The sequence below is a fragment of the Larus michahellis genome, chromosome 24, assembly GCF_964199755.1.
Source record: "Larus michahellis chromosome 24, bLarMic1.1, whole genome shotgun sequence".
NCBI lineage: Eukaryota > Metazoa > Chordata > Aves > Charadriiformes > Laridae > Larus > Larus michahellis.
In genome coordinates, this window is record NC_133919.1 from 4236767 (window position 1) to 4261157 (window position 24391).

At 65.2% G+C, this 24391-nt stretch overlaps 3 protein-coding genes across 6 annotated transcripts; all 3 read left to right on the plus strand.

Annotated features, from left to right (window-relative positions):
- The first annotated feature begins 35 nt into the window (after positions 1-35).
- Positions 36-10330, plus strand: HCN3 (hyperpolarization activated cyclic nucleotide gated potassium channel 3). The gene is made up of 8 exons (XM_074566197.1): positions 36-626; positions 3213-3642; positions 3790-3951; positions 4452-4670; positions 5132-5278; positions 5384-5624; positions 6255-6419; positions 6955-10330. The coding sequence occupies exons 1-8, from the start codon at positions 307-309 to the stop codon at positions 8097-8099; spliced, it is 2829 nt and encodes a 942-aa protein (XP_074422298.1). The 5' UTR covers positions 36-306; the 3' UTR covers positions 8100-10330.
- Positions 10331-12156: 1826 nt separating this feature from the next.
- Positions 12157-15101, plus strand: FDPS (farnesyl diphosphate synthase). The gene is made up of 9 exons (XM_074566203.1): positions 12157-12418; positions 12502-12642; positions 12717-12797; positions 12883-13005; positions 13619-13707; positions 13981-14053; positions 14193-14270; positions 14347-14481; positions 14726-15101. Exons 1-9 carry the CDS (start codon positions 12293-12295, stop codon positions 14924-14926), a joined length of 1047 nt encoding a protein of 348 aa, XP_074422304.1. The 5' UTR covers positions 12157-12292; the 3' UTR covers positions 14927-15101.
- A 92-nt stretch (positions 15102-15193) lies between these two features.
- On the plus strand, positions 15194-22399 carry RUSC1 (RUN and SH3 domain containing 1). 4 transcript variants are annotated; one of them, XM_074566199.1, is made up of 10 exons: positions 15194-15258; positions 15895-17523; positions 17975-18034; positions 18509-18585; positions 18759-18933; positions 19054-19159; positions 19260-19306; positions 19522-20527; positions 20852-20980; positions 21699-22399. In XM_074566199.1, the coding sequence occupies exons 2-10, from the start codon at positions 15951-15953 to the stop codon at positions 21865-21867; spliced, it is 3342 nt and encodes a 1113-aa protein (XP_074422300.1). In that variant the 5' UTR covers positions 15194-15258; positions 15895-15950; the 3' UTR covers positions 21868-22399. The 4 variants fall into 4 exon arrangements, with proteins under 4 accessions (XP_074422300.1, XP_074422301.1, XP_074422299.1 ...); XM_074566200.1 differs by lacking the exon at positions 17975-18034; XM_074566198.1 differs by lacking the exon at positions 15194-15258 and having other exon boundaries at positions 15842-17523.
- The last annotated feature ends 1992 nt before the right edge of the window (positions 22400-24391 follow it).

The window sequence follows — 24391 nt, forward strand, 5'->3', positions numbered from 1 at the left end:
GGTCCCGCCGCCGCCGCCGCCGCCGCCGCCGCCGCCGCCCGGGCCTCGCTGCTCGGCGCGCCGCCGCTCCGGTGCCGCCGGCGCCTCCCCGCTGGCGGCGGGGCCCGGCCGCCGCGCCAGGGCGTGCGCAACAGGCGGGTGCCGGCCGGGCTGCGGGCGCCGACGAGCTTGAGAGCGCGGCCGGTGACCGAGCGGCCGGGGGCGGCGAGCGAGCGCCCGCCCGGGGCCGGGCATGTGCGGCGGGGCGGCGGGCAGGGCGCCCGGGCAAGGGCGTTTGAAGGAAACGTGAGGCGCGGCGGCGGCGGCATGGACGCGGCGACGGGCCGGAGCCCCGAACCGCGGGAGAAGCCGCCGGTGCTGGACGGTGAGGCGGCGGGGGCGCCCGCGGGGGCGGCGGGCGCGGCCCCGGCCTCGCCGGCGGCGGCTGAGCAGATCGTGGCGGAGGGCGAGGCGGCGGCGGCGGCGGCGGCGGGCACGTTCGTGCAGCGGCAGCTCGGGGCCATGCTGCAGCCCGCCGTGAACAAGTTCTCGCTGCGCATGTTCGGCAGCCACCGGGCCGTGGAGATCGAGCGGCAGCGGGTGAAGTCGGCCGGCGCCTGGATCATCCACCCCTACAGCGACTTCAGGTGGGACCCGGGCCCCGCGCCCGCCCCGCTCCCGGCCCCGCTCCCGGCCCCGCCGCCGCTGTCCGTGGTGCTGAGCGCGGCTCCGCCGCCCGTCCCGGCCCGGCCCGGCCCCGCCGGCGGCCGTCGGGGCAACAAGTGACGGGCGCCGGGGCTGGCACCGGGCCGGGGGGACGCGGCTGCCGGGCGAAGCGCGGGGCCGGCGCTTACCGGGGCCGCGCTGCCCCAGCCCTTTCCCCATCCTCGGGTCCTCCCGCGCCGGTTCCCCGGGGAACGCGGGCAACTTTCTTCTGCCTCAGGCTCTCCTGGGCCCCGCATCCCGGGCCCCGCACCCCGGGCAGCCCATCTTTGCTGCCCCGGCTCTGGGTGTGCGGAGGGGGAAGCAGGGGCCGCCCCTCCTTGGCTCCTTGCACAGCTCCCCCCACTCCTTCTCCACGCTGCGTTTAGTTTCTGCACCCGATGAGAAGCCGCGTTGTCCCCCCGGGGACACAGGCCCCCCCGAGCTGCCCGCAGCACTGGCCCAACACCGGCCCAGCACTGGCCGCTGCTGGAGGAGGGCAGGGTGCCGAGCGAGGAGCCGGGCCTGGCTCACGGTGTCACCGGGATCACAGGGAGAGCTCGGGGACGGATGATGTGGGAGGATCTGGGTGTCACGGGGATGTTGAGTCATATAGGGTGGGCTTTCTCTACGGGGGATGAAGCTGCCAGGCAGTCATTTCCCGCAGCAAGCTGTGACATGGCCGATGTCCCCAGCCTGGCGAGGCACCCTGGAGTGGGGCTGTCACTCCCAGCAGGTGCCCAGCACCTGTAGCCAGCTCTCCTCACTGCTGGGCCCCGACCTGCCATGCGTACCAGCTCCCCTATGCTGCTCCGAGGGCTGCGAGCCCTTAGAGCCCTTTTCCCCGGGGGAAGCTGCCCCAAAGTTTGTGAGCCTGAGCTCGGCAGGAGTGGCTTGCACAGCCGGTGCCCTGCGCTGAAGGTGACACGAAGCGAGCTGGCAGGTGGACAGCTGGCAGGATTATGCTGGTGTTCATCACATTATGGGGATACATAAAGGCCACTGAGATCAGGGCCCCGCGCGTTGGCCCTGACACAGAGTAAAGGACAGGCCCTGCCCTAAAGAGCTTAAGCCAAGATCTGAATCAAGAGCTCCGACAGGTTCAGGCAGCTGCGGGGGGAGGCGGTTTCCCCCTCGGCGCACCGTGTTTCTCGGGGCACGGTGTGGGGGCGCGGGAGGCGATTGCATGGCCAGGTCAGGCCCCTTCTGCCTGGCCAGTGTCTCCATGTCTGTGGGCAGGAAGGCGTTAATTTGTGCGAGGCGCCTGGGCCCTGGGGAGCTCCCGGGAGGTGGTTCCCCCCCACCAGGCTCTGGTGCTCTCTGGATGGAGGAGTCTCACGTGGTACCATGACTTCTCCTCCCTCCTCTTCCCTGCCACCTGCAGAAAGCTTTGTGCCTGTGCCCCACCGGGGACGCAGGGTGCAAAACACCCGTGGGCTTCTTGTCACATGCAAAGGCCAGTTGGGATCCACCAGGCACTAAGAGTTGCCCTGAGGTCACCTTTGGAGATTGGGGTCTATACCCACCACCAGGGCTGGGGCTTATGGGGGCACCCAAAGGTGGGAGCTGGACTGGCTTTTCCAGGCACCCATAAAACTTTAAGCTGGGGCCTGGGAGTCCACCCAGCCGCTGCAGGAGCCCTCGCAGGCCTCGTGAAAAAAGGCCTCACGTATTTGTGTGAAGATTGAAAACATCCCAGCCACATTTGCGTGTGAATGGGGATGCGGAATTTCATGCCATAACCAAATGCTAATCAACTGCTGCCCGCTGCCTCTCGGCTTTTCTTCCAAAGCCTCTAAGCTTGTCCACTCCCCGAGGAAGGATGTGGCTTAGGGGGTCCTGCAGGCCCATGGCTGTGTAGCTCCTGCCCAGTGCTCCTGAGCAGCCCCTGTTCCTCCCACTTTCCCCGTGGTGATGGCACTTGTCTGTCCTTGTGGCTGCTGCCTGGCTTGACCGGGCTACAATCCCGATTGCCTCCCTGGCCCCCAAGTCCCTCGGCTGCCCCAGGAGCTTGGTGCTCGGTTTGCATAACCAGCAAAGCTTACTCTAAATCCTGCTAAGCCAGCCTGGCGGGTGGCGGGGAGCCGGCGGATGACAGGGAGCTCTGGGGAGCAAAGCCCCCATCCTCCCTGAGTTTTGTACAGGGCAGATGTCAAGATTGGAGTGGGGACGTACGTGTGCCCACACTGCCATGCCTTAAAGAGAGGGACGAGCGGTGGCCACGCTCCTTGAGCTACGTCCCTCCATTCCTACACGTTCCCGATATTTCCTCCCCCAGACCCTGCTCTGCCTCAAGAGCCGCTGCAGAGTCGCTCCTCTCCGCACACATACACTCGCATGTGTCCCAGCCGAGCGGCAGGGTCTTAGTCATGTGTGTGGGCAGGCACATGTGTGTGTGTCCTGAGTGCCCGTCTCTCCATGATGCGTTGGAGTCTCTAGCTTTGAACCTGGGTTTGCTTCCTAACCAGCTGTGTCCTGCCTCTCCCCACTTCTCCCTGCCCTCCTCCATCCCCCGTGCTCTCTCCTTGCAGGTTTTACTGGGACCTCATCATGCTGCTCCTGATGGTGGGGAATCTGATCATCCTGCCTGTGGGCATCACCTTCTTCAAGGATGAGAACACCCCTCCCTGGATCGTTTTCAACGTGCTTTCGGACACTTTCTTCCTGGCTGACCTAGTGCTGAACTTCCGGACAGGCATTGTGGTGGAGGACAACACAGAGATCATCCTTGACCCTCACACCATCAAAATGAAGTACTTGAAGAGCTGGTTCCTGGTCGACTTCATCTCCTCCATCCCCGTTGACTACATCTTCCTCATTGTTGACCTGGAGACCCAGGTGGATTCTGACGTCTACAAGACAGCCCGGGCCTTGCGCATCGTCCGCTTCACCAAGATCCTCAGCCTACTGCGCCTGCTGCGCCTCTCGCGCCTCATACGCTACATCCACCAGTGGGAGGAGGTGAGAACCCCTTGGGGGTCCAAGACCCCTGCTCAGGGTCTCAGGCCACGTCAGGGGTCCCTGGCTGTGAGGTAGGGCTGGAGGGCAGGGGTTCAGAGGGCTGTTCTGGGAAGAGTCTCTCTAGCTCTGCTCCTGGCTCTTCCCCAGATCTTCCATATGACATACGACCTGGCCAGTGCTGTGGTGAGGATCTTCAACCTCATCGGCATGATGCTGCTGCTCTGTCACTGGGACGGCTGCCTCCAGTTCCTGGTGCCCATGCTGCAAGACTTCCCCGAGGACTGCTGGGTCTCCATCAACCACATGGTGGTGAGTGCCCCGGGCAGGGGCAATACCGGCCGTGCGTCTGCCGGGGGGAGGAGAGGCTTTGGTTACACGTCTTGTACGCTAAGGCTGGAGCTGCCCAGATCCCCGCTGTGGAGCAGCATCTCTATGGTCACAGTCCTGCAACAGCAGCGAGGGAATCTCTGCATTACCTTCCTATCTCAGCCCGCCTTGGCTGCTGCTGCAGTCGGAGCAGCCAGGGAAATCCCTCCTGCCCTGCCAGGAGGGAACAGGGCAGTGGGGCTCCTGCCTCCTCCCCAGAGCAGGGGCTGGTGCAGGCTCAGGGCTGGTGCAGGCTCAGGGCTTTGCACGGTTCCCAATGCCTCCTCCCAGAGCAGAGCTCTGCCCTTTGTGCTTGGACGCACCGGGAGCCTTTTCCTCGCTGGGGCTCTGGACTCCCTTGCCTTGGGGAGGGGGGACTGGAGGGTTCAGCCCCGCAGCTCCTTCCGACAGACTCCCCAGCGCCACTGTTCCCTCGTCTGCAGAATGACTCCTGGGGGAAGCAGTACTCGCACGCCCTGTTCAAGGCCATGAGCCACATGCTCTGCATCGGCTATGGCCAGCAGGCACCCGAGGGCATGACTGATGTCTGGCTCACGATGCTGAGCATGATCGTGGGGGCCACCTGCTACGCCATGTTCATCGGCCATGCCACCGCCCTCATCCAGTCGCTGGACTCGTCCCGGCGCCAGTACCAGGAGAAGGTCAGTGGGGTGGGGTAGCGAGTGGGAAGGACGCCCTGGCGCGAGTGGGTCCAGCTCCAGAACCTGCTCAGCACGGGCTGCCCTGCCCTGCAGATTCCTGCCCTGATCTCTGCCCTTGCCACTCGCCTGGGGGTGTGGGAGGGGGGGTGTCCGGCTGCCCACGTGGATGGAGATGCCCCATTCGTGATGTTGGGGTTCACCCTAGCATAGCGAGGCCCCATCCTGGCCTCTGTCCTGGGACCCTCTGCGTCCTGAGTGCGCGGATGTCCTGTCCTCTGCCCTGGAGGTGGCCTCTGGAGCAGGGCCCTGGATCAGGGGTGCCTGGACCCCAGCTCTGGCAGCAGCTGCTTCTCACCGCCGAGGAGAGGGAAAGCGTCGGCCAGCTGTGCTGTGCTGCCGGCCTCTAGCGCGGTGCAGCTCGTTTCAGCGCAGCCCTCTGTGGCTCTGCCTTGTCCCCACAGTACAAGCAAGTGGAGCAGTACATGTCATTCCACAAGCTGCCTGGGGACACGCGCCAGCGGATCCACGAGTACTACGAGCACCGCTACCAGGGCAAGATGTTTGACGAGGAGAACATCCTCGGGGAGCTCAGTGAGCCCCTCAAAGAGGTATGGGCAGGCCCCCCAGCGCTGGTGACTTGGCCGGGGGGGCGGCTGGTGCTTGCTGAGGTCAGGCTGGGTGATGTCTCTGCTGACCCGCTCCTCACCCCACAGGAGATCATCAACTTCAACTGCCGCAACCTGGTGGCCAACATGCCCCTGTTTGCCAATGCAGACCCCAACTTTGTAACAGCCATGCTGACCAAGCTGCGCTTTGAGGTCTTCCAGCCTGGGGACTTCATCATCCGTGAGGGCACTGTGGGCAAAAAGATGTACTTCATCCAGCACGGGGTGGTCAGCATCCTCACCAAGGGCAACAAGGAGACAAAGCTGTCTGATGGCTCCTACTTTGGGGGTGAGGCTGGGCTGGGGGACCTGGAGCGCAGAGGGGAGTGAGACCTGCCGGGGCGGGGGCAGGAGCTGGGGCATCCCTCGTGTTTCTGCCTGCTGCACCCTCTTCCAATCACCTCTTGCCCGGTGCCAAAGGCTCGGCATCCTCCTCACACCGGGCTCTGGGGCTCAGAAGTCCACCACCCCTGTTCTTACGGGCGACCTTGTCCGGCAGATCGAATCAGAGGGACCAGCAGTCAGAGGGATGAATTTTGGCTGGCTTGGGCAGAGGGGGCATCCACCCACCCCACCTGTGGCTGGAGAGGGGGCTGGGTTAGAGCAGAGCATCTGAGCCAGTTTATAGGCTACAAGCATGAGTCTGGGAGAGAAACAGGCCGGGCAATCACAGCAGCCATGCCCAGGGATGTCTCCGTGGCCTGGGGAGGGAGGAAGAGGCTGTGCCTGGCTGCGGGCATGGCCATGGCTGTCTGGACTCCCGGGTCTGCCCTTCCTCCTGAGTCATGCTCTCTTTCTGTGCAGGGTGTGGGAGCGCTGGGCTGCCCCGTCCCCTCTCCGGCTGCCATTATCTGGGGAGGCTGTTGGGAAGGGGACGGACGGCTGTGTCATCCTGACGCCCAAACCTCTCTCCCTGCAGAAATCTGCCTGCTGACGCGGGGCAGGCGGACGGCCAGCGTGCGAGCTGACACCTACTGCCGCCTCTACTCCTTGTCGGTGGATAATTTCAATGAGGTGCTGGAGGAGTACCCCATGATGCGCAGGGCCTTCGAGACGGTGGCCATGGACCGGCTGGACCGCATAGGTGAGGAGCGGCCTCGGGGCCCAGCGCAGCCTCCTCTGCACCTGCTCCCAGGGGCTGCGGCAGCCCTGCCCCATGGGTGACGGCATCACAGGCCCCATGGATCACAGCATCCCAGCCCCATGGGTCCCCAGCAATGAGGATGAGGGGGAGCACAGGGAAGGAGCCTGCCTCCAGGATCCCTCTCTCCTCCCAGGCAAGATCCAGGCAATGCCATATGACAGGCTCCCTGGGGGATCTCTCACCGCCCCCACACATATTTGCACTGTCTGGCATCAGCCAGCTGCTGTCTTCGCCCCCCCTCACCTGCAAAGGACAAGCAGGACCCCAGCCCCCAGCCTGGAACCTTTGGAGCCAGGACTACCCTGTTTTGTCCCTGCTTCTCCCTCTGCCCCAGTCCGGACCTTCCGCAGGGTCTTGCTTCCCTTCGTCACACCGATGAGGTTTTACTCTCCCTTCCCCACCACCACCCTGCCCTCCACGATGTCCCCAAGAGCCAGCGCTCCCGGGGTCAGTGACACTGCTGCCTCCCACCCAGGGAAGAAGAACTCCATCTTGCTCCGCAAGCGAGCCGAGCACAGCGCGGGGTCCATGAACAACGAGATGATCCAGCAGATCGTGAAGCACGACCAGGACATGGCCCACAACATCCAGGACCTGCAGCAGATGGCGATGGGCCGGGAGCTGAGCGGCAAACCGGTGATCTGGGAGCCGCTGGTGCACGCGCCCCTGCAGACAGCCGCCGCCACCACCAACGTGGCCATTGCCTTGACTCACCAGCACAGCCTGCAGGCCCACATCTTCCTGCCGCCCTCCTCCATCTCCAGCCCGCTCTCCCCTGAGGCCACCCTGCTCACAAAGCCGGTGCGCAGGTCCCAGCCCAGCCTGGGGGGCTCCCGGCCCTCCTCCGTAAGCTCCCCGTCGGGGACACAGTCCCACCTCCAGACGCCCGCCGCCGGTTCGCCTTCCTCCCCCATGGTCCAGTCCCAGGCGCCCCTGGAGAGCGGCGGCCAGAGACCAAGCCATGGGGCGCAGCCCCTGCCACGCGCGGCACAGAAGGGGGAGATGCCTCCGGCAGCCAAGCAGCCCCCGGCCGGCTCCCAGCCCCAGCTCTCCAAGTCCCGGGGCGCCTCGGTCTCCACCTCGCTACTGCAGCAGGCGGCGGGGGCTCCATCCCCCAGCTCAGAGCAGGTGCTGCCAGCAGGGAGAACGCTCCACTACAGCCTGTCCCGAGCCACTGGCTCCCACATCTCTCTTTTGATGCAGCCCCAGCAGCTGGTGAAGCACAGGAGCATCCAGGGCCTGCCTGTGGGGCGGCTCACCCAGGACGTCCGGCTCCTCTCCGCCTCCCAGCCCTCCCTTCCCAATAAAGTGGCCCAGCAAGCCGACGGGAGCTCCTTGCAGCAGGGCAGGAAATCTGCAGGGAATCTGGCCCGCAGATCGTCTCCCTCGGTAGCCGGACTCCTCACCAAGCCATGTCCGGGGATCCCAGGCCAGCCGGCACACCCGCAGCAGATGCCTTCAGGATCGCTGGCTCAACCCAGCCGCTCCGTGGCGGGAGCATCCACCCCGCAGTCCCCGGTCTCTGCGTCCAGGCAGGCAGCAGGTCCCTCCCGCAAGGGTTCCGTGGCCTTCAGCCCCGAGGTGGAAACAGGGAAGCCCAAACTCCCGTCCAACATGTGAGTCCCCGGCAGCACCATGCACAGGCAGGAGGGACCCAGGCACGCTGGCGGCGGAGGCGGCAGGAGAGGCAGAGCACCTGGGGAAGGGCCCTGGCCCCGGCTGTGTCGGAGAGAAGACGAGGTGAGAGGCAGCGCCCGGGGCCATAGACTGGCTGCTCCAGACGCGGGGGGATGGCAGGGACGGGTATGGGGCAGCCCCACAGCTGGCCCGGCTGGATGAGGAGGGGGCTCTGCTGACTGCCCTGCGGGGGAAACCCTGCACGGGCTCTCGCCTCCTTGCTCCATCACCGTCTCTCCCGAGTCCTGCCCTCCTGGCTACAGGATGGGTCAGAGCCCTTGCCCAAACCCTGGCCTTGCTGGGGAGCCCGGCTCCCAACAACTGCTCCCTGGGGGCCGGGCCCCCCCGTGCTCTGCCCTTGCACCCCACGGCTTCTCCTTGGGCCCAGGCCGGCTCTGGCGGCTCCTCCAGTTTGTCCTCGGTGGCAGCAGTGGCCGCCACACGCCTGCCTTGATCCCCACAAAGCTTTGCCCAGCACCCTCGCTTTCTGGGAGAGGGGGAGAGGCAGCCCCCGCGGGGCCCACAGCTGAGGGCAGAGTGAGGGGGCTGGAGCCCCATGGCGGGGTCTGCCCGGGCAGGCAGAGTGCGGTTTCCCAGGGCCAGCGGGGGCCAGGTCGCCCCTCCCTGAGGCCCTGGCGGGAGGGAAGGGCCTTAGGGATGTCCCTAAGGGACCAGGACCTGGGCGTCCCGGGCAGGGTCCCCCTGGTGTGGTGAGTGCCACGTGGCGGAGATGGGGGTCGGACGGGTCTCCCACTGAGCAGCCCCCAGGTGCCTCTCCCCGGCTCGGGGGTGCCCCTCGCCTTGGAGGTGCCGGGTCCCCGTGAGGTTGGGATGCGCTGCCCCTGGGCGCTGCCACCCGGACCCTCCCCATGCTCTGGCGAGGGGCAGCCAGAGCGGGACCCCGCTGCCCGCGGCTCCTGGGAGGATGCTCAGCCCGGGCTCTGCTCCCGCCCTGCGCTGCGGTCCCGTCTCCAGACTGCCCGGTGATGCCAGTCACCAGCGCTGCAGTGAGCCGAAGGGTGTTGCGAAGAGATGCCAACCCCGGGCAGCGCCTGGGTGACGTGTGGGGCCGTGGGGCTGCCTCCCCCTCACCCTGCTGGGTCTCTGTAGGGGAGGGCAGGGGCCCGGGGTCCCTAAGGCCAACCACCATCGCCCCTCCAGAGCCAGTAGTCAGCCATGTGTGTTCGAGTTGTGGCTCCGCCGAGCAGCTGAGCTCTGCTTACAGTGTTGCTTTGGGCCAACTGTGTTAGCAGTCCTGGTTAGAGTAGTGTCCCCTCCCGACCCCGCCGTGCTGCGCAAGCTGCTTCCCACTACTGGAGCCAGGAACCATGGCTTGTAGTCGTCCTCTGGGGCTTGGCTGCCACCGACCAGGGTGCACCAGACCCCCGGCGCAGCAGGCGAGGGTCTTGTTCCACATGGTACTTCTCGAAGTGAGGTCTTGAGTTCTCCCCCCTCATGTTTTGGGACGTCGGGACTAGTCCGGACTGCGGGGCTGCTCAGAGCGCCCGGCCAGCGGGGCACAGCAGTCCGGTGGGAATCCCGTCAGTGTGGCCATCAGAGGGGATGTCCAGCACTGCCTTTTTTTCCACGGACTTCAACTCCCCTTCCCCGCCCACCCCGCGTCCCGCTCCATCCCCATGGTCGGTGTCTCCCCGGCAGCCCCTCGGGAAGGGGTCTGCAGCCGGGCTGCGTAGTCAGACGTTCCCAGGCTGTGTTTACACTGCGTGATGTAGATGTTTTAGCGGTCATCCTAGGTGTCCCCCGCAGAGCACGCGGGCTGGTCTGGACGGCACCGAGCACGGCTCCGCTTCCGCCAGCCACGCTGCCTGCGCACCCTCCCCACGCCGCAGCCCTGTGCCAGGAGCCAGAGCCACCCTGTGCTCCAGCCACCGCCACGGCAGACCCCTGCCTCGAGCCACGTTGGCTTGTGGCCCCAGCGCCCCGTCCCAGTGGGGAGGCTGGAGGGGCCAGGGCGGCCAGCGGCACACGCGTGTCTCTGCGGCGTGCGTGGGTGCGAGTCTAGTCACCAAAGACCATGATCCTTCACTCTTGCACTCACGGCAGTCGATGTACAGAGCTTGTAGTTTTCATATCGCAGAGAATTTAAAAGCATTTTTTTATTTTTGGTCGTTGTACATAATGGATTTAAATAATAAAGAGAGATTCTGAGCTGGGCTGGGGCGGCCTCCTTCGGTGCCACCTGCTGGCACCCCCAGGGCGGGTTGGGATGGGGCGGGGGGGACACCACGCTCCCCCTCCTGCGTAGAAGCTGGATCCAGTCCTGGCCCTGCCCAGAGCCCGGAGCAGCCGGGACATCCCTGGGTGCCCTGCGAGGGGCCTGTTCCCGGTCCCACAGCCCCGGGGAGTGCAGTGGGGGCCCAAAGGCAGCAGGACCCTCCCGCCCACCCCGTCCCTTTAGGCCCTGGGGAGATTAATGTTTAATCTTTGGTTATTTTCCCCTTCCATCTCCCTTCCATTTATTAACTGAGGGGCGGGGGGGAGGGGGGAGGTTTGATATTGCCTGATTGCAGAGTGGACGCTGGGCATTAACTAGATTAAATGAAGGTCATGCAGCGCGAGATGTGCTGGGGTGCCTGAGCCACGACGGCCGGGGCGATTGCGGCGCAGAACCCCACACGACGCTGCCGGTGCAGGTCTGGGGCCACAGTTTTGCCCTGACTGCACCCCTCCTCGGCACCTCCTGCCTCCGTACCTTCCGCAGCACCATCCGCAGGGTGCGGGCAGCCCACCGTGCCCCGTCAGCTCTCCCCACGGCAGCCCCCGCTGCAGGATGCAGGTGGCTGCCCCACCATCAGCAAGAGTAAGGCTCTGTGATACACCATGAGATCAGAGCCGATTAGCGGTTTCTTTCTAATTTGATTATTTCAGATTACACCGATTAAGAGTGCGTGTAAGACAACAGTCCCCTGCCCCAGCGTCCTGCTGGAGGGCCGGGCTGCGCCGCCAGCGCCTGGGCCTGGCTCTGCCCAGCCAGCAAGCCACTCCGCGGCGCACTGAAGCTGCTGGAAGCAAAAAGAGCATTTTCTTGGAAATACAATTACAGCCCATGTGTGTCTCATGCCCAGCCACGATTCACCCACCATCTGCAGGTCTCAGGCAGCCAACGCGTCCGGGGCTGGGGATGAGGCGAAGGGACCTGCCGGCTCCTGCCGTGTCCCGGGGCGAGGGCAGCGATGCTGCCGGCAGCCCGGGCCCAGCGCCGCATGGGGACCCGGCTGTGACGGCTCTGCCCCAAGCCCCCGTGCTCCCGGCGGTGGCAATAGCGGGGGGGGATTAGCAGGCAACAAGGAGAGATTGATTAAAGCAGGGTTAGCCGAGATTAGAGGATCACGGCGGATAAGCGGGAGATTGCCAATCAGCGGGCCGGGCGCTGGGGAAGGGGCTGCGGGGCGCTGGGGAGGGGGCTGCGGGGCGGCATCCCTCGTCGCGGGCCAGGGGTGCCACGCAGAGCTGCGCCCACCCCCCGCCTCGTCACAGCGAGGGGACGGCCACGGGGACAGCGGGAAGCCAGAGCGCACCCCCCGGCGGCACCCGGCTTCTCACCCGCACGCAAAGGTGTGCAGTGCACCGCCCCCCCCCCCGCACCGCACCCCCCGACACCGGCATCCCCCTGCACTGCACCCCCTGCAGGCCCCTAACACCTGCACCCCCTGCACTGCACCCCCTGCACCCCCCCGGTAGCTGCACCCCCCCCCCGAGACCTGCACCCCGAGACCCGCACCCCGAGACCCGCACCCCGAGACCCGCACCCCCCGATACCCCGCTCCCCCCGACTGCCCGCCCCGCCCTCGCGCTGCGGCCGGGCGCTCTCTCCATCCTCCCTCTCCACCAATCAGCCGGCTCGGTCCCGCCCTCCCCGCGCTCCTACTGGCCCATCCCGCTTGGGCTCATCCTCATACGATGGAGCGGGCCAATGAGCGCGGGCGCAGGGCGCGTCCCGACGCTGGCCCCGCCCCCGCGCGGGGTACGCCGGGAGCTGTAGTCCGGCGGCGGCGGGGCGGCGGCGGCCGCGGCGGCTCCGCACTACGCGCCCCGGCGGGCCCCGCGCCCGGCGCCGGGGGCGGAGCGCCTCAAAAGGCCGCGGGCGGCGGGGCCCGGCCGCGCTCGGGGTCACCATGAGCGGCAGCGGGGCGGCCGAGCGGGAGGAGTTCGCGGCCTTCTTCCCGCAGATCGTCCGCGATCTGACGGAGGGAGGCCTGGGCCACCCGGAGGTGGGCGACGCCGTGGCGAGGCTGAAGGAGGTGAGGGGCGGGGAGGACAGGCCGGGGTGGGGGGCGGCGGGCCCGGCGCTGCCCCCGCTGCCCGCTGTCCCCGCTGCCCGCAGGTGCTGGAGTACAACGCGCCGGGCGGGAAGTGCAACCGCGGGCTGACGGTGCTGGCCGCCTTCCGGCAGCTGGCGGGGCCCGAGCAGCGCGACCCCGAGAGCCTCCGGTGCGCCCTGGCCGTCGGCTGGTGCATCGAGCTGGTGAGAGCCGGGGAGGGCGGCTGTGGGCGGGTGTCCCGTGGGGCGACCCCCAGCCCTAACCCGGCTTCTCGTAGTTCCAAGCCTTTTTCCTGGTGGCTGACGACATCATGGACGCGTCCCTTACCCGGCGAGGGCAGCTCTGCTGGTACAAGAAGGTGAGAGCGCTCGGGAGGGCCCTGGCTGCCGGGGCGCCCGTGGGGTTGGGGTGTTGTGTGACATCTCTCTGCTCTCCTGGTGCAGGAAGGGATCGGGCTGGATGCCATCAACGACGCCTTCCTCCTTGAGTCGTCTGTCTACCGGCTGCTGAAGAAGTACTGTGGGGAGCGCCCGTACTACCTGCACCTGCTGGAGCTCTTCTTGCAGGTGAGCCTGACCCCTGTGTCACCCTCCTGCAGGCTTACCCTGGGGCTGGGCCCTTCCTGGAGGGTTCATAGAATGGTTTGGGTGGGAAGGGACCTTGAAGACCGTCCCGTCCCACCCCCTGCCCTGGGCAGGGCCACCTCCCACCAGCCCAGGTGGCTCCAAGCCCCGTCCAACCTGGCCTTGAACCCCTCCAGGGATGGGGCAGCCACAGCTTCTCTGGGCAACCTGGGCCAGGGGCTCACCGCCCTCGGAAGAAGGAATTCCTTCCCCACATCTCATCTCAATCTCCCCTCTTTTGGTTTCAACCCATTCCCAACGTCCCGTGGCTCCCCTCCCTGCTCCAGAGTCCCTCCCCAGCTTTCCCGGAGCCCCTTGAGGGACTGGAAGGGGCTCCAAGGTCTCCGCGGAGCCTTCTCTTCTCCAGGCTGAACCCCCCCAGCTCTCTCAGCCTGTTAGGGAGGCAGGCCTGGGGACTGTTCCTTAAGTCCCTGGGCCATTCTGCTGGACTCACACCCTTCCTTCAGACTTGCAGAGGAGCCGAAATGGGGCTTGGGTTTGGGGTTTTCACTGTGCTGTGGGGACTGTGTGAATAAATCCTTTCTCTCCTCTTCAGACTGCCTACCAGACTGAGCTTGGGCAGATGCTGGACCTCATCACTGCTCCCATTTCCCAGGTGGATTTGAATCGCTTCAGTGAGCAGAGGTAGAGAGGTAGAAGGGGACAGAGATGCCAGCCGAGCTGTGGCAGGGCGGCTCTGCTTGCGGTCCCCTCCAGACTGTGTGAGAGAGACAAGGGCTTGCTGAAATGCTGGTCGCGCCCTCCAGGCCTCGGGCAGCAAGCCTTGCTCACGCTGTCGGAGCTTGGGGGCTGGTTTGGAGGGAGCTGCCGCTTTTCTCCTGCTGGCCCTCATCCGTGGAGCCCTGGTGGGAGGGGAAGGCCTGGGCTTTGTCACTGAGTGAGGTTCCTCTGCCGCAGGTATAAGGCAATCGTTAAGTATAAGACAGCGTTCTATTCCTTCTACCTGCCTGTGGCCGCTGCCATGTACATGGTGAGTTTTACGGAGACAGTCTCTGGAGGGGCCTGACCCTCGATCTGAGGCTGTTGAGGAGGGCAGGGGGGCAGGAGATGGCAGGAGTGAGGGTGGAGGGCGGGTGCTGGAAGGCTTTATTCCTTTTACCTCCTCTTAGACTGGTATTGACAGCAAGGAGGAGCACGACAATGCCAAAGCGATCTTGTTGGAGATGGGTGAATTCTTTCAGATCCAGGTAGGAGGTGGCTCCCTGTCCCTCAGGGCCTGTAAGACGCTGGTTGTGGCGCTCACATGCCTCTGTCTTTGTTCAGGATGATTACCTGGACTGCTTTGGGGACCCGGAGCTGACGGGGAAGGTTGGCACTGATATCCAGGACAATAAGTGTAGTTGGCTGGTGGTGGAGTGTCTCCGTCGGGTCACACCAGACCAGAGGCGGATCCTGGAGGTAATCAGCCACCAGGCTGTTAAACCCCCTGGAGAAGGGGGAGAGGCGGTGTGGACTCCATCGCCCAGGGCATGGTGTAGAGGGAGTGTGGAGTGCTGTAGTGTACCCCTGCCGCCCTGCGCTGCTGCCAGGCTGGGAGAGGGCTTGGTGGCTGTGAGTAGAGCAGGGCGGTAGCAGGGAGAACAAGAGGCGGCTTCTGGCCGTAAGCTTGACCTCAGCCTGGCTTATTCTGGGGTTTTCTCAGGAGAACTATGGATGTAAGGAACCCGAGAAGGTGGCAAAGGTGAAGGAGCTCTATGAGGCTCTGGGCATGAGGGCTGCGTTTCAGGAGTACGAGGAGAACAGCTATGGGCGCCTGCAGGAACTGATCGGAAAGCACGCCAACCGCCTCCCCAGGGAGATCTTCCTTGGCCTAGCTCAGAAGATTTACAAGCGGCAGAAGTGATGCTGGGCCTGTCCGTGGACTGCTTGGCCTTTACAAAGGGGGCCCGGTGGGGTCCCCCCCCCACGCTGTAGCTGCCTGGAGCCGGTCCCTGCCCCGCCATGGGGAGCGGGGGGGCGTTTGTGGGGGGCCGTGGATCATCTGCCAGCCCTTGTGTCAATAAACATAAGTTATTGTGGGTGCGTCGCTGCCTGCTGGGGGCTGGGGCCGGGGATGCGGGGGGGGGGGTGGTACCGGAGCACCGCCCCGCGGGAGGGGCGGGGCCGGGGCGGCTCCCGGGCGGGGCCGGGGCTCCTCCACCCCGCAAACCGCATTCGCCGCCGCAGCGCGACGAGGTGAGCGGGGCTGCGGGGGCTCCGTGGGGCTGGGGGGGCTCCGTGGGGCTCCGTGGGGCTGGGGGGAGGCTCGGTAGGGTGGGGGAGAAGCTGCGCGCCGCGGCGGGGTGCTTGGTGCGGGGCCGGGGCTCTCCCCGCGGCGGGGGAAGGGCCGAGCGATGCGGCGGTGCCATGTCTGCGGGGCCGGGCGTCTCCTCGCCGTGCCCGGGGCTCGGGGCCGGCCGAGCCGCCCCCTCCCTCGGCTGGGGTTTCAAGGGCGTTTTCTCCTTGGCGGCGCCTCTGAGATGCTCCCGACCGCCGAGACCCGGCGGGGGGAATTCAGCCCTGCTGCGGCTGCCTGGGCCGGCCGGAGCATCCCCCCGAGCGCGCCCAGGTCGTGCCCCGGGGACCAGCCGCCGGCGACCGGCCGCAGCCCCTGCCCAGCCGGACGGGCCCGAGCTGCGGGGCAGCCCCTCTCTGCGGGGCGTATTCCCGCCTCTGAACCCACCGGCCCTCGCACCGGTTCCCTGCAGCCGTCCATGCCCTGCTCGGTGGCTGCCGCAAGGTCGCTGCCACCCCTCTCACCCCCTCCGTTGCCCTCCAGGTTTGTGCTGCCGTGTTCTCCCCCGCCGACTGAAAGGGGTTTGATGTTTGCAGGGAGCTGGATGGTCTGAAGAGAGGAGCTGTGGGGGTCTCTCTGAGGAGCCTGGCGCATGAGCAGCATCATGCTGGCTCCCAAGAAAGGCCTGCTGTGCAACCTCAACCACATCCATCTGCAACACATCTCCCTGGGGCTGCACCTCTCCCGGCACCCAGAGCTCCAAGAGACCTCCACCTCCGTGGGTGGAGGAGACCAGACCGGCTGCAGCGACTGCCCGGAGAACTGTGAGCAAGTGGATGCCAATTCCAACAATCCCTCCTTGAAATGCCGGTGTTGTGAGTCCCACGCTCAGGAGCCGGTGACGTTGGGTCTCCAGAACCAGGCAGCTCAAGAGGATTTCCCCTACCTGCATGCTGGGGAGGAGGCGACTTCCCCTTGTGATCCCCCTTGTGATCTGGCTTCCTCCTCCTCCTCCTCCTCCTCTGTCAGTAGCTGCTCGGATTTCAGCTTGGATGACTCCCCGGTCTCCGTGTACTGCAAGGGGTTCTCCAGAGAAGGGTCCCAATCCCCTGAAAATCAGCCCAACGTCATTCCCATAGAAGACACCCAGTTGTTGGCTGACCAGGGGAGGACGTGCGATGGAAGAGACACGAACCTCAACCCCCTGCTGCTCCAGAGATCAGACACCTTGGCTGGAGCGAGCCCGGACAGCCTCTGCAGCAGCACCTTGCTTGATTCCCAGTGCGATGAGACCTTTCCCAGTGCAGTCGCGCAGGAGACCACCAGCATCTGCGCCGACCTTGACCCTAACTGCAACTCCCTCCCCAACCCCGATGCCACGGCTCCGGCACTGCCATCCCCAAGACGATGGGATTCTGGTCTGAGCAGAGCTCCTGAGCTGCAGCCCCGAGCTGGCAGTGTCCCCCCGCCCGTGCCCCCCCGGCCCCGAAGACGGCTGCAGGTTCTCAATGCGCAGAGGGCAGAGCAGCTGCTCCTGCCCATAGAGCCGGAGCCTGGCTCGGGTGACCTCTGCAGAGATGCGGGCAAGAAGACCATCACCTCCTTCCACGAGCTTGCCCAGAAGAGGAAGAGGAACACCGCTGGGCCCACTCCTGCCCAGGCCAGGGCTGACCGGAGCGACTGGCTGATCGTATTCTCACCTGACACAGAGCTGCCACCCCCCAGCGAGCTCCTCTCCAACGCCACGGGCCAGGAGCCAGGCCGGCCCCAGCTCCAGCACAACTGGCCGGCAAAACCACCCAGCTCCAGGCAGAGAGAGGTGACCACGTTCAAGGAGCTGCGGTACCGCAGTGCCTCCAGCAAGCCCAAGGGCCAGCCAGCCGGTGAGCGGGCAGAGCTGGTGGCATCTCAGCACCCGCCTGCACCCCTCGAGGTGGCCATAGGTGGCGACGGCGCAGGCTGGGTGCCACCTGCGCCTCTGGGCGCACACTTGCTGGCACCCATGGAAAGCCACCAGCCGAAGAGGAGGCGATCCCGGCCGGGACTGCAGCCCATCGCAGAGGCGCAGCTGGGGGCCGCAGAGGAGGGGGGTCCGCCACCGGGAGAGACGGGGCTGGGCTCCGCCTGTGGCAAAGACACCCCGGTTCTTCGGAGGCTCGGGGGACCCGCTGGGGACCCCCGGGTGTCGGGGACGGTGGAGAGCAGAGACGAGCCCTGCAGGGAGGGTGAGTTTGGGTGCCCCGGGCCGGGTGCGGGGGGGGGGGTGTCGCCCTTTAGGGGACCCAGCGGGGCGGGGGGGGGGGGGTGGCGGCCGCGGGCTCCTCGCCGGCCGGTGCCGGTGGTTTTGTCCCGGCTCCGTGCGGGCAGGGCCGGCCCCGTCCGCGCCCCCGCCGGGGGACACACGGCCCCGGGGCCGCCCGGGGCCGGGCCGGCCGCGCCTCACCCGCGCCGCCCGCCCCGCTCCGCCCGCCGCGGCCTCCGGCTCCATGACCGAGCGCGGCGCGCCGGGCCCCGGCGGGGAGCGGGCCGGGGGCGGTGGAGCGGGTCGGGGGCGGCCCGCGCCTCCCGCGGCGGCAGCGCCCGGGCCCCACTCGGTCCCGCCGGCCCCGGCAGCGCCCGCCGGCGGCGGAGAGGCCGGGCCAGGCCGCGCTCACCCCGCCGCCCCGCTCTCTCCAGCCAGGCCCGCCGCGGGGAGCACGGAGGGAGCCCGCCGGCCCCGCGGGGAGCAGAAGAAAGGTAACGGCCCGGCGGGGGCGGGGGGGAGGTTTTTCGGAGCCGCCGCCAGGCCCGGCGACGGCGGGGGGCGACCGAGCGCGGCGGGGGGGGGGTGGCCGGCGGGGGCTGGGGCGGGGAGCCGCGGGGCCCGGCCCCGGCCGCCTCTCGGCAGATGGTGCTGTGGAGCCGGCCGACGGGGCTGGGGCGGTCCCGGCGTTTTGCCAAGCCCGGGAGGGCCCCCTCCCGCTCCGTCCCGGCCTCGTCCCTTTGGAAACGGCGGGTCCTTCATCCCGGCGCCTGAGAGCCGCGGGTTGCCATGGCGACAGCCCAGGATGCTCCGTTCGCCTGGGCCTTTCCCGGCCGCTCCGGGCCGCGGTGTCCGTCCAGAGCCGCCGCTCGCCGGGGGCCGTGGCTGGGGCGGGGCCGGCTCAGCCCCGTGCTGCGGCGGTGGGGCCGGGCTGCCCGGCTGACATCTCCCTCTCCCTTGTCCCGCAGCCCTGCTGGTCGCCATCAGCGCCGCCGTGGATAAGATTATCGCCCACTTCAGCGCCGCGCGGAACCTGGTGCAGAAGGTGAGGGCCCGGGCTGAGGCTCGGGCCGGGCTGGGGCGGGCAGGAGCGAGGGGCGGCCGTGCAGGAGGCCCCTGAGGAGCCCCGGGGGAGGGTGGCGCCATCCCTCCCTACGGGCTCAGGGTGAGGTGCTGCCATTCCCCTCCCTCTCCCCCCCTTGTGCCTCCCTACACCAGGCCCAGCTGGGAGACAGCCGGCTCAGCCCAGACGTGGGCTACCTGCTGCTGCACACCCTCTGCCCTGCGCTCTATGCCTTGGTGGAGGACGGGCTGAAGCCGTTCCAGAAGGATGTTATCACAGGCCAGAGGAAAAATTCCCCCTGGAGAGTGGTGGAAGCCTCTGTGAAGACAGGTTGGTGTGAGAAACACGGTCCTGGAGGCGCTGGCGTCTCAAGGTACCCGGAGTCCTTTTCCAGCCTGGGCTGGGGGAGGATGCGCGCCCAGAGCAGCGACTGTGTGGTGTATCCCGCAGGCCCCAACGCCCGCTCCCTCCACTCCCTGTGCTGGCACGTGGCCAGGCTGGCCCCTCTCAGCAGCGCCAGACAGAAGTTTCATGCCTTTATCCTTGGACTTTTGAAGTGAGTATCGGGTCCCGCTGGCCCGGGCGGTCCTTGTTGCGACGGCAGGTTGGAACAGCGTCCCAAGAGCTCTAACTTGGGTTCCCTTTGTCTTGTTCAGCATTAAGCAGCTGGAGCTGTGGATCTCTCACTTGCAGAAGAGCCCAGGTAAGGACACAGTGCCCAGAACCCTCTCCTACTTCCCGGGGTGATAATCCCATACCCGTTCCACCCGCAATAGTGGATAAGGGCATCGTTTTCCGTGGTGCATCTTCAGTACAGCTCTTAGCAGGAGCTCGCCTGACCTGCTAGGACAGACCAGCTGGCCTTGAGAGGGGGCTGCGGGCATTTTAGAGATGTCCAGAGCTGTCCATATCTCGTAGGTGTAATCTCCGTGCTGTATTCACCCACGGCCTTCTTTGCCCTGAGCCAAGGCCCTCTTCCCCACCTCGCCGACGAACTGCTGCTGCTCATCCAGCCCCTCTCGGTGCTGACTTTCCACCTTGACCTGCTCTTTGAACACCACCACCTCTCCATGGATGTAAGACCCTTGTCCCGTCGGCTGGAGTCACGTCTGTCGCCTGCCCATCGCTCTGCTCAGGCTGTGCAGCCTTCTCCAGAGGGCCAAAGCGGCGCTGCGGGGGCCAGCCTGGAAGATGAGACGCCCCCCGATGCTCTGGGGAGGGTGGCCGGTGCAGAGGGCAACGAAAGGGCCCAGTCCCAAGCAGCCGTGCGTGGGCTCATCCCTGGCCCCGAAGTGGGGGCTGCCCTGCAGCAGACCTTCCAGCACGTGCTGCGGTGGGGCAACCAGCTCAGTCGTACTTTCCTGGGAGCTGACAGCTCCCCGGAGACCCACAGGCCCGAGGCAGGCCCTCGGGATGCTGGGGCTGGCTGGTGGGGCCAGCTGAGCCAGGCTTCCAGGATTTATGCTGCTCCTAGCAAGGAAAAGTTCCCCTTCGTCTGGTGGACAAAGCTGCGGATGGCTGCGGGGGATTCCAGCCCCGGCCAGGCTGCGCGACCCCAACCGTCCGTGAATGAGCCTAGAGGCACGGAGCTGCAGCTCCTGCAGACCAAAGCTGGCCCTGAACTCCCCGGTCCAAAGCCCAGCAGCAGTGCCGACACCTCTGGGACCTCTTCCCCTGAAGACCTCATTGTGCCTGCTGGAGCTGGAGCACCCACCAAGCTGGATGATCCTGCTGCTGGAGAGAAACTCCTGCCTGTTTCCCCGGAGCCTTGTGCGAACAGGAATCAGGCAGCACCTTCTGACCCAGAGGCGGATGGTCCTCCTGGTCCTGACAAGGGCAGCTGGCTGGGCCGGCTCTTTGGGGCCACCAGCCCCTCTGCCAGGAGCTTCCCGCCCAGTCCTGACGCCATCTCAGCTCGGTCCAGGTAAGACCCGGCGTGGGCAGGGGGAGAAGCAGTACCTCCTGAGGACAGGTAGCAACCAGAGCGTCCGCCATGGGGCTCGCTGGCCTTGTGGGGTGTCTCGTGCTGCCAATTATCCGGGTTTCGTGCTGGGACTAGCGCACGTCCCAGCTGCTGCCGCCTTCCTTCGCATGGCGTCAGTCCTTTAGAGGAGCAGGAGCTCATGGCGGAGGCTGGGTGGTGTTTGATAAGGGCCTGTCTCAGTGCCCAGATCGCCCCAACAGTCTGAGCAGGATGGGTGGGAAAAGCTTCCCGGACAAGCCTATGGCTTCCTTTGCTTTGTGTCAGGAGACCTTCCAGCTGGCTGTCCCCCAGCGCACGTGTCCTGGCTGTGGCAGTGAAGGGGCTGGCGGCTGAGAAGAGCCCTGCTCAGGAGGAGCCGGAGAAGAACTCGTCTGTCTCGCCGCAGGCCCCCAGGTGACGCAGGGCACTGCCGTGGTTGTGGCTGGGACGCTGCTGGTGGATTTTTCCTGGTGGGGGGGAGGGGAAGCAGGGGCTGTTTCCAGACGTAGCCTGGAGATCCTCAGTGCCTTTCTCGGGAAAGGCCTGCACCACTCCTTGCTGCTAACTTGCACCTTGACTGCTCCCCCCCGGGGATTTCCCCCATCTCCTGCTGAGCTTTGGGTGAACCTGTGTTTCTGCCTAGCTGTGGTCAGTGGTTTTTCCCAGACATTTTTCTGGGGGAAAGTTGAGCGTTTTACTTCCCCTTGTGCGCTTTCTGGATTCATAGCACCTTGTTTGGAGCAGCCGTGTTGGCAGCTGACCAAATTGTGGCAGGTCAGAAAAGCTGTCGTCATCCACTGGTGCTTGCTCAACGTCTGTCCAAGCAAGTGCGGTGGGCGAGCGGCCATCCCGCGCCACGTCTGGCCACCTCCCTCCTCCCCGGCCCTGTCCCGGCTCTCCCCGCCACAGCTGCACAAGAGCTGCTCGCTCTGTTGCAGCTCTGAGGGTTGGCAGGATGGAGTTTCTCCACCAAACCCATCCTCCAGTGGCGTCTCTGCCTGAGGAGGGGGGTCGCGGGGGTCGCTGGTGCCACACGTGACCATCAAAACCTCTCCCAAGAGCTGTGGGAGCCTCTCCCGGTGGTACCCGGGGTCCCCGGGGAGACGAATCCCCGATGGCGTTTGTTGTGCAGGGCGGTTCGGGCGCTGTGTGACCACACGGGCGCTGCCGACGGTCACCTGAGCTTCCAAAAAGGGGACATCCTGCAGCTGCTCTCCACCGTGGATGAAGACTGGATCCGCTGCTGCCATGGAAACAACACTGGCCTGGTTCCTGTCGGTTACACGTCTCTCATTTTGTGAGGAGGCGGAGGAGACCTGAGGAAGCGACTGAGCTCGCCGAAGCAGATGCCACCTCCGGGAAGGCCCATCTCCCGCCACGGCTTCACCGCCTTCGGGGCTGGCAGTCCTGCAGGGGACCCTGCCCTGGTCCCTCTCGCTGCTGCTCGTTCACATGATGTTACTGTCTGCCGCGGGTGCACCCCGTGAGCCACTGCTGCGCGTGTCCCCGCAGACCTGCTGGCACTTCACTGTGGCGCCCGGTCGGGAACTGCTCTTGCTCGTGTTTCCTCAGCTGCTGCCCACGTCTGTGCAGGGGGAGGGAAGGGCCCCGGCCCCGCGCGGTGCTCACGGGCCTGTGTGTTGTCTCCGTGCTGTTGTGTCCCACCACTACTGCCACCTCCACGTGCCCTGCTCTGCCCCGTGGCGGGGGCTGGTGGCCCAGGCTGGCCCCAGCTGCTGCTGTGCAGTCCCAGCATTCTGTGAATAGTTGTAACCACGGGAATAAGCTTATTCCGGGGGGAAGACTGGAAATAAAGGTTGTGACTCACGTGTCCGCAGGTGCCAGTGGATTGTTGCAGGGTTGGGGTGGTGGGTGCTGGAAGTGGCCGCATCTGGGTGGCCCTGGGTCTTCAGCGCGTCGATGCTCTCGGGGGGGTCTCCAGGAGGTGCCAGGCCCGCGCTCAGCAGCCCGAGGGCGACTCTCGCCCCCAGAGCTTGGTGCGGGGCTGAGCCAGAAATAACCACGGAATCGTGCGTCGCTCCGGCCGGCAACCGGCCCTGCGGGCTTGGAGCCGCACAGCATGGGTGAAGGGGTGTGTGGGGCTGTTCAGCTAAATTAAACTCATCTTTTTACCGAGACACAGGATTTCAGTAGGGGCTGGATGGCTTTTTTTTCCCTCCCCCACCAACTTTTTCTCGTCACTTGTGATTTCACACAACGCTGTTTACGTTTCGTACTGGGCTCCCCAGTAAAAGATAGGCGGGCGCACGCCCCAGCGAAGGGACGCAAGGCAGTAGCCGCGTGTCTCACGGGCAGCCTCTGGGCTGTACTCTCCCCTGGGGACCAGGAGCCACGTGTCAGCCTCCCGGTGGCAAAGGTCCCCAGGCGCCAGCCACCAGCCTGGATTCTGCTTCCAGGGTAAAGCCGCTCTCGCTTTGTTCCGTTTTCGTTTTCATTTCTCTCTCTGGAAGTTTTACTCTCAGATAAGGGACTTTATAGCTTAATTGGAATGTTACTTGGTTGCCTTAAGTAGGTTTGATTGAATTCCACAGCTGCCTCTGGACTTTGAAATGGGGTCAAGCCAGCAGGAGCCGAATCCAGGTATTTTTTCAACTCTTTTTTTTAATAAATAAAAGCACTACAGTCCTTAGCATGGTGTCGCTAGTTGAAATGGAAGACAAGTGTACGGGTCAAGCATGGCATTTTAATGACCAGGGGAGTGCGTGTCCGAGGTCGTTAGTGCCAGCCTGGACAGAGGGCATCACAGGAACCGCGGGGTTGAAAAGCCTGCGAAGGGCTGGTTTGGAGGGACGCCACGTTCTCCGTGTCCTGCTGGTCGCTGAGAGGCAGCGTCAGGACGAAGGGCTGGGACGGGGCCGACAGCACAGAACGCTGCTGAGCCGTTCCAGCCTCCCGGCCTTCTCGGAGAGGGAGGGAATGTGCCCCAAGTCCCAGCTCTGGGCTGACTCCGGCCTGGTTTCAGCGGTGGTGCCCGCGCTGCCCCCGCGAGACGCGGTAACGGTGCTGACAGCGCGTACCCCAGCAGGCGCGGGAGGCGACGGCTCGAGGAGCCAGGGGTTCTTATTTGGGGACCAGCACGACGCTTGCAGATGGGACGGTTCACGTACCCCCCGGCCCTGCCACCCGGGGCGGCCGCGACGCTGCTCCTGTCCCTCTGCGCGTACGCCGCCATCCTCCCTCCTGCCACGCTCTGACCAGCGGAACCAGCAGCGTCACGTCCAGCCCTCCCAAAATGCCGTCCCCCCCCGGCAAAGGGGCACCTGCAGGAGAAGCCCCGGGGCAGCGGCCGTGAAGGGTCAGACCGAGAGAGGAGCGGCCCAGACAAGGCGGCACGAAAAGAAAACCCGGGACGTCAAAGAAAACCCCACAAAAGTCATCGATAGGAAAAGATTTTCCATTTAATACTAGACTCTCTCAGGATTGAGATGCAGGCTTTTTATGCAATTACATCCAATGTTAAAATTGGTAATACATAATTTACAAAGATTAACATCAAAACAATGATCTATTTAGATATGCTTTGTAAAAAGGAAATATATTAGCAGCATTTATTTTCAGCAATCACACAGCCTACACCCATGCAGACTAAGAGTTCATATCTATTTGCAATAATGTAGTGCTTCCTGGTCTTAAAACAGCGATCCTGGTGACACACCGGTCTTCTCATTATTATAAAATAACCGAAAAATAAAAAAAGTCATTAATTTCTACACCAGTAAGAAAAACAATTCTTTGCACTTACCTAACATTTGATTGTCTAAAAAACATTTTGTTTAGTCTTTCAACAAAAGAAAGATAAAATGA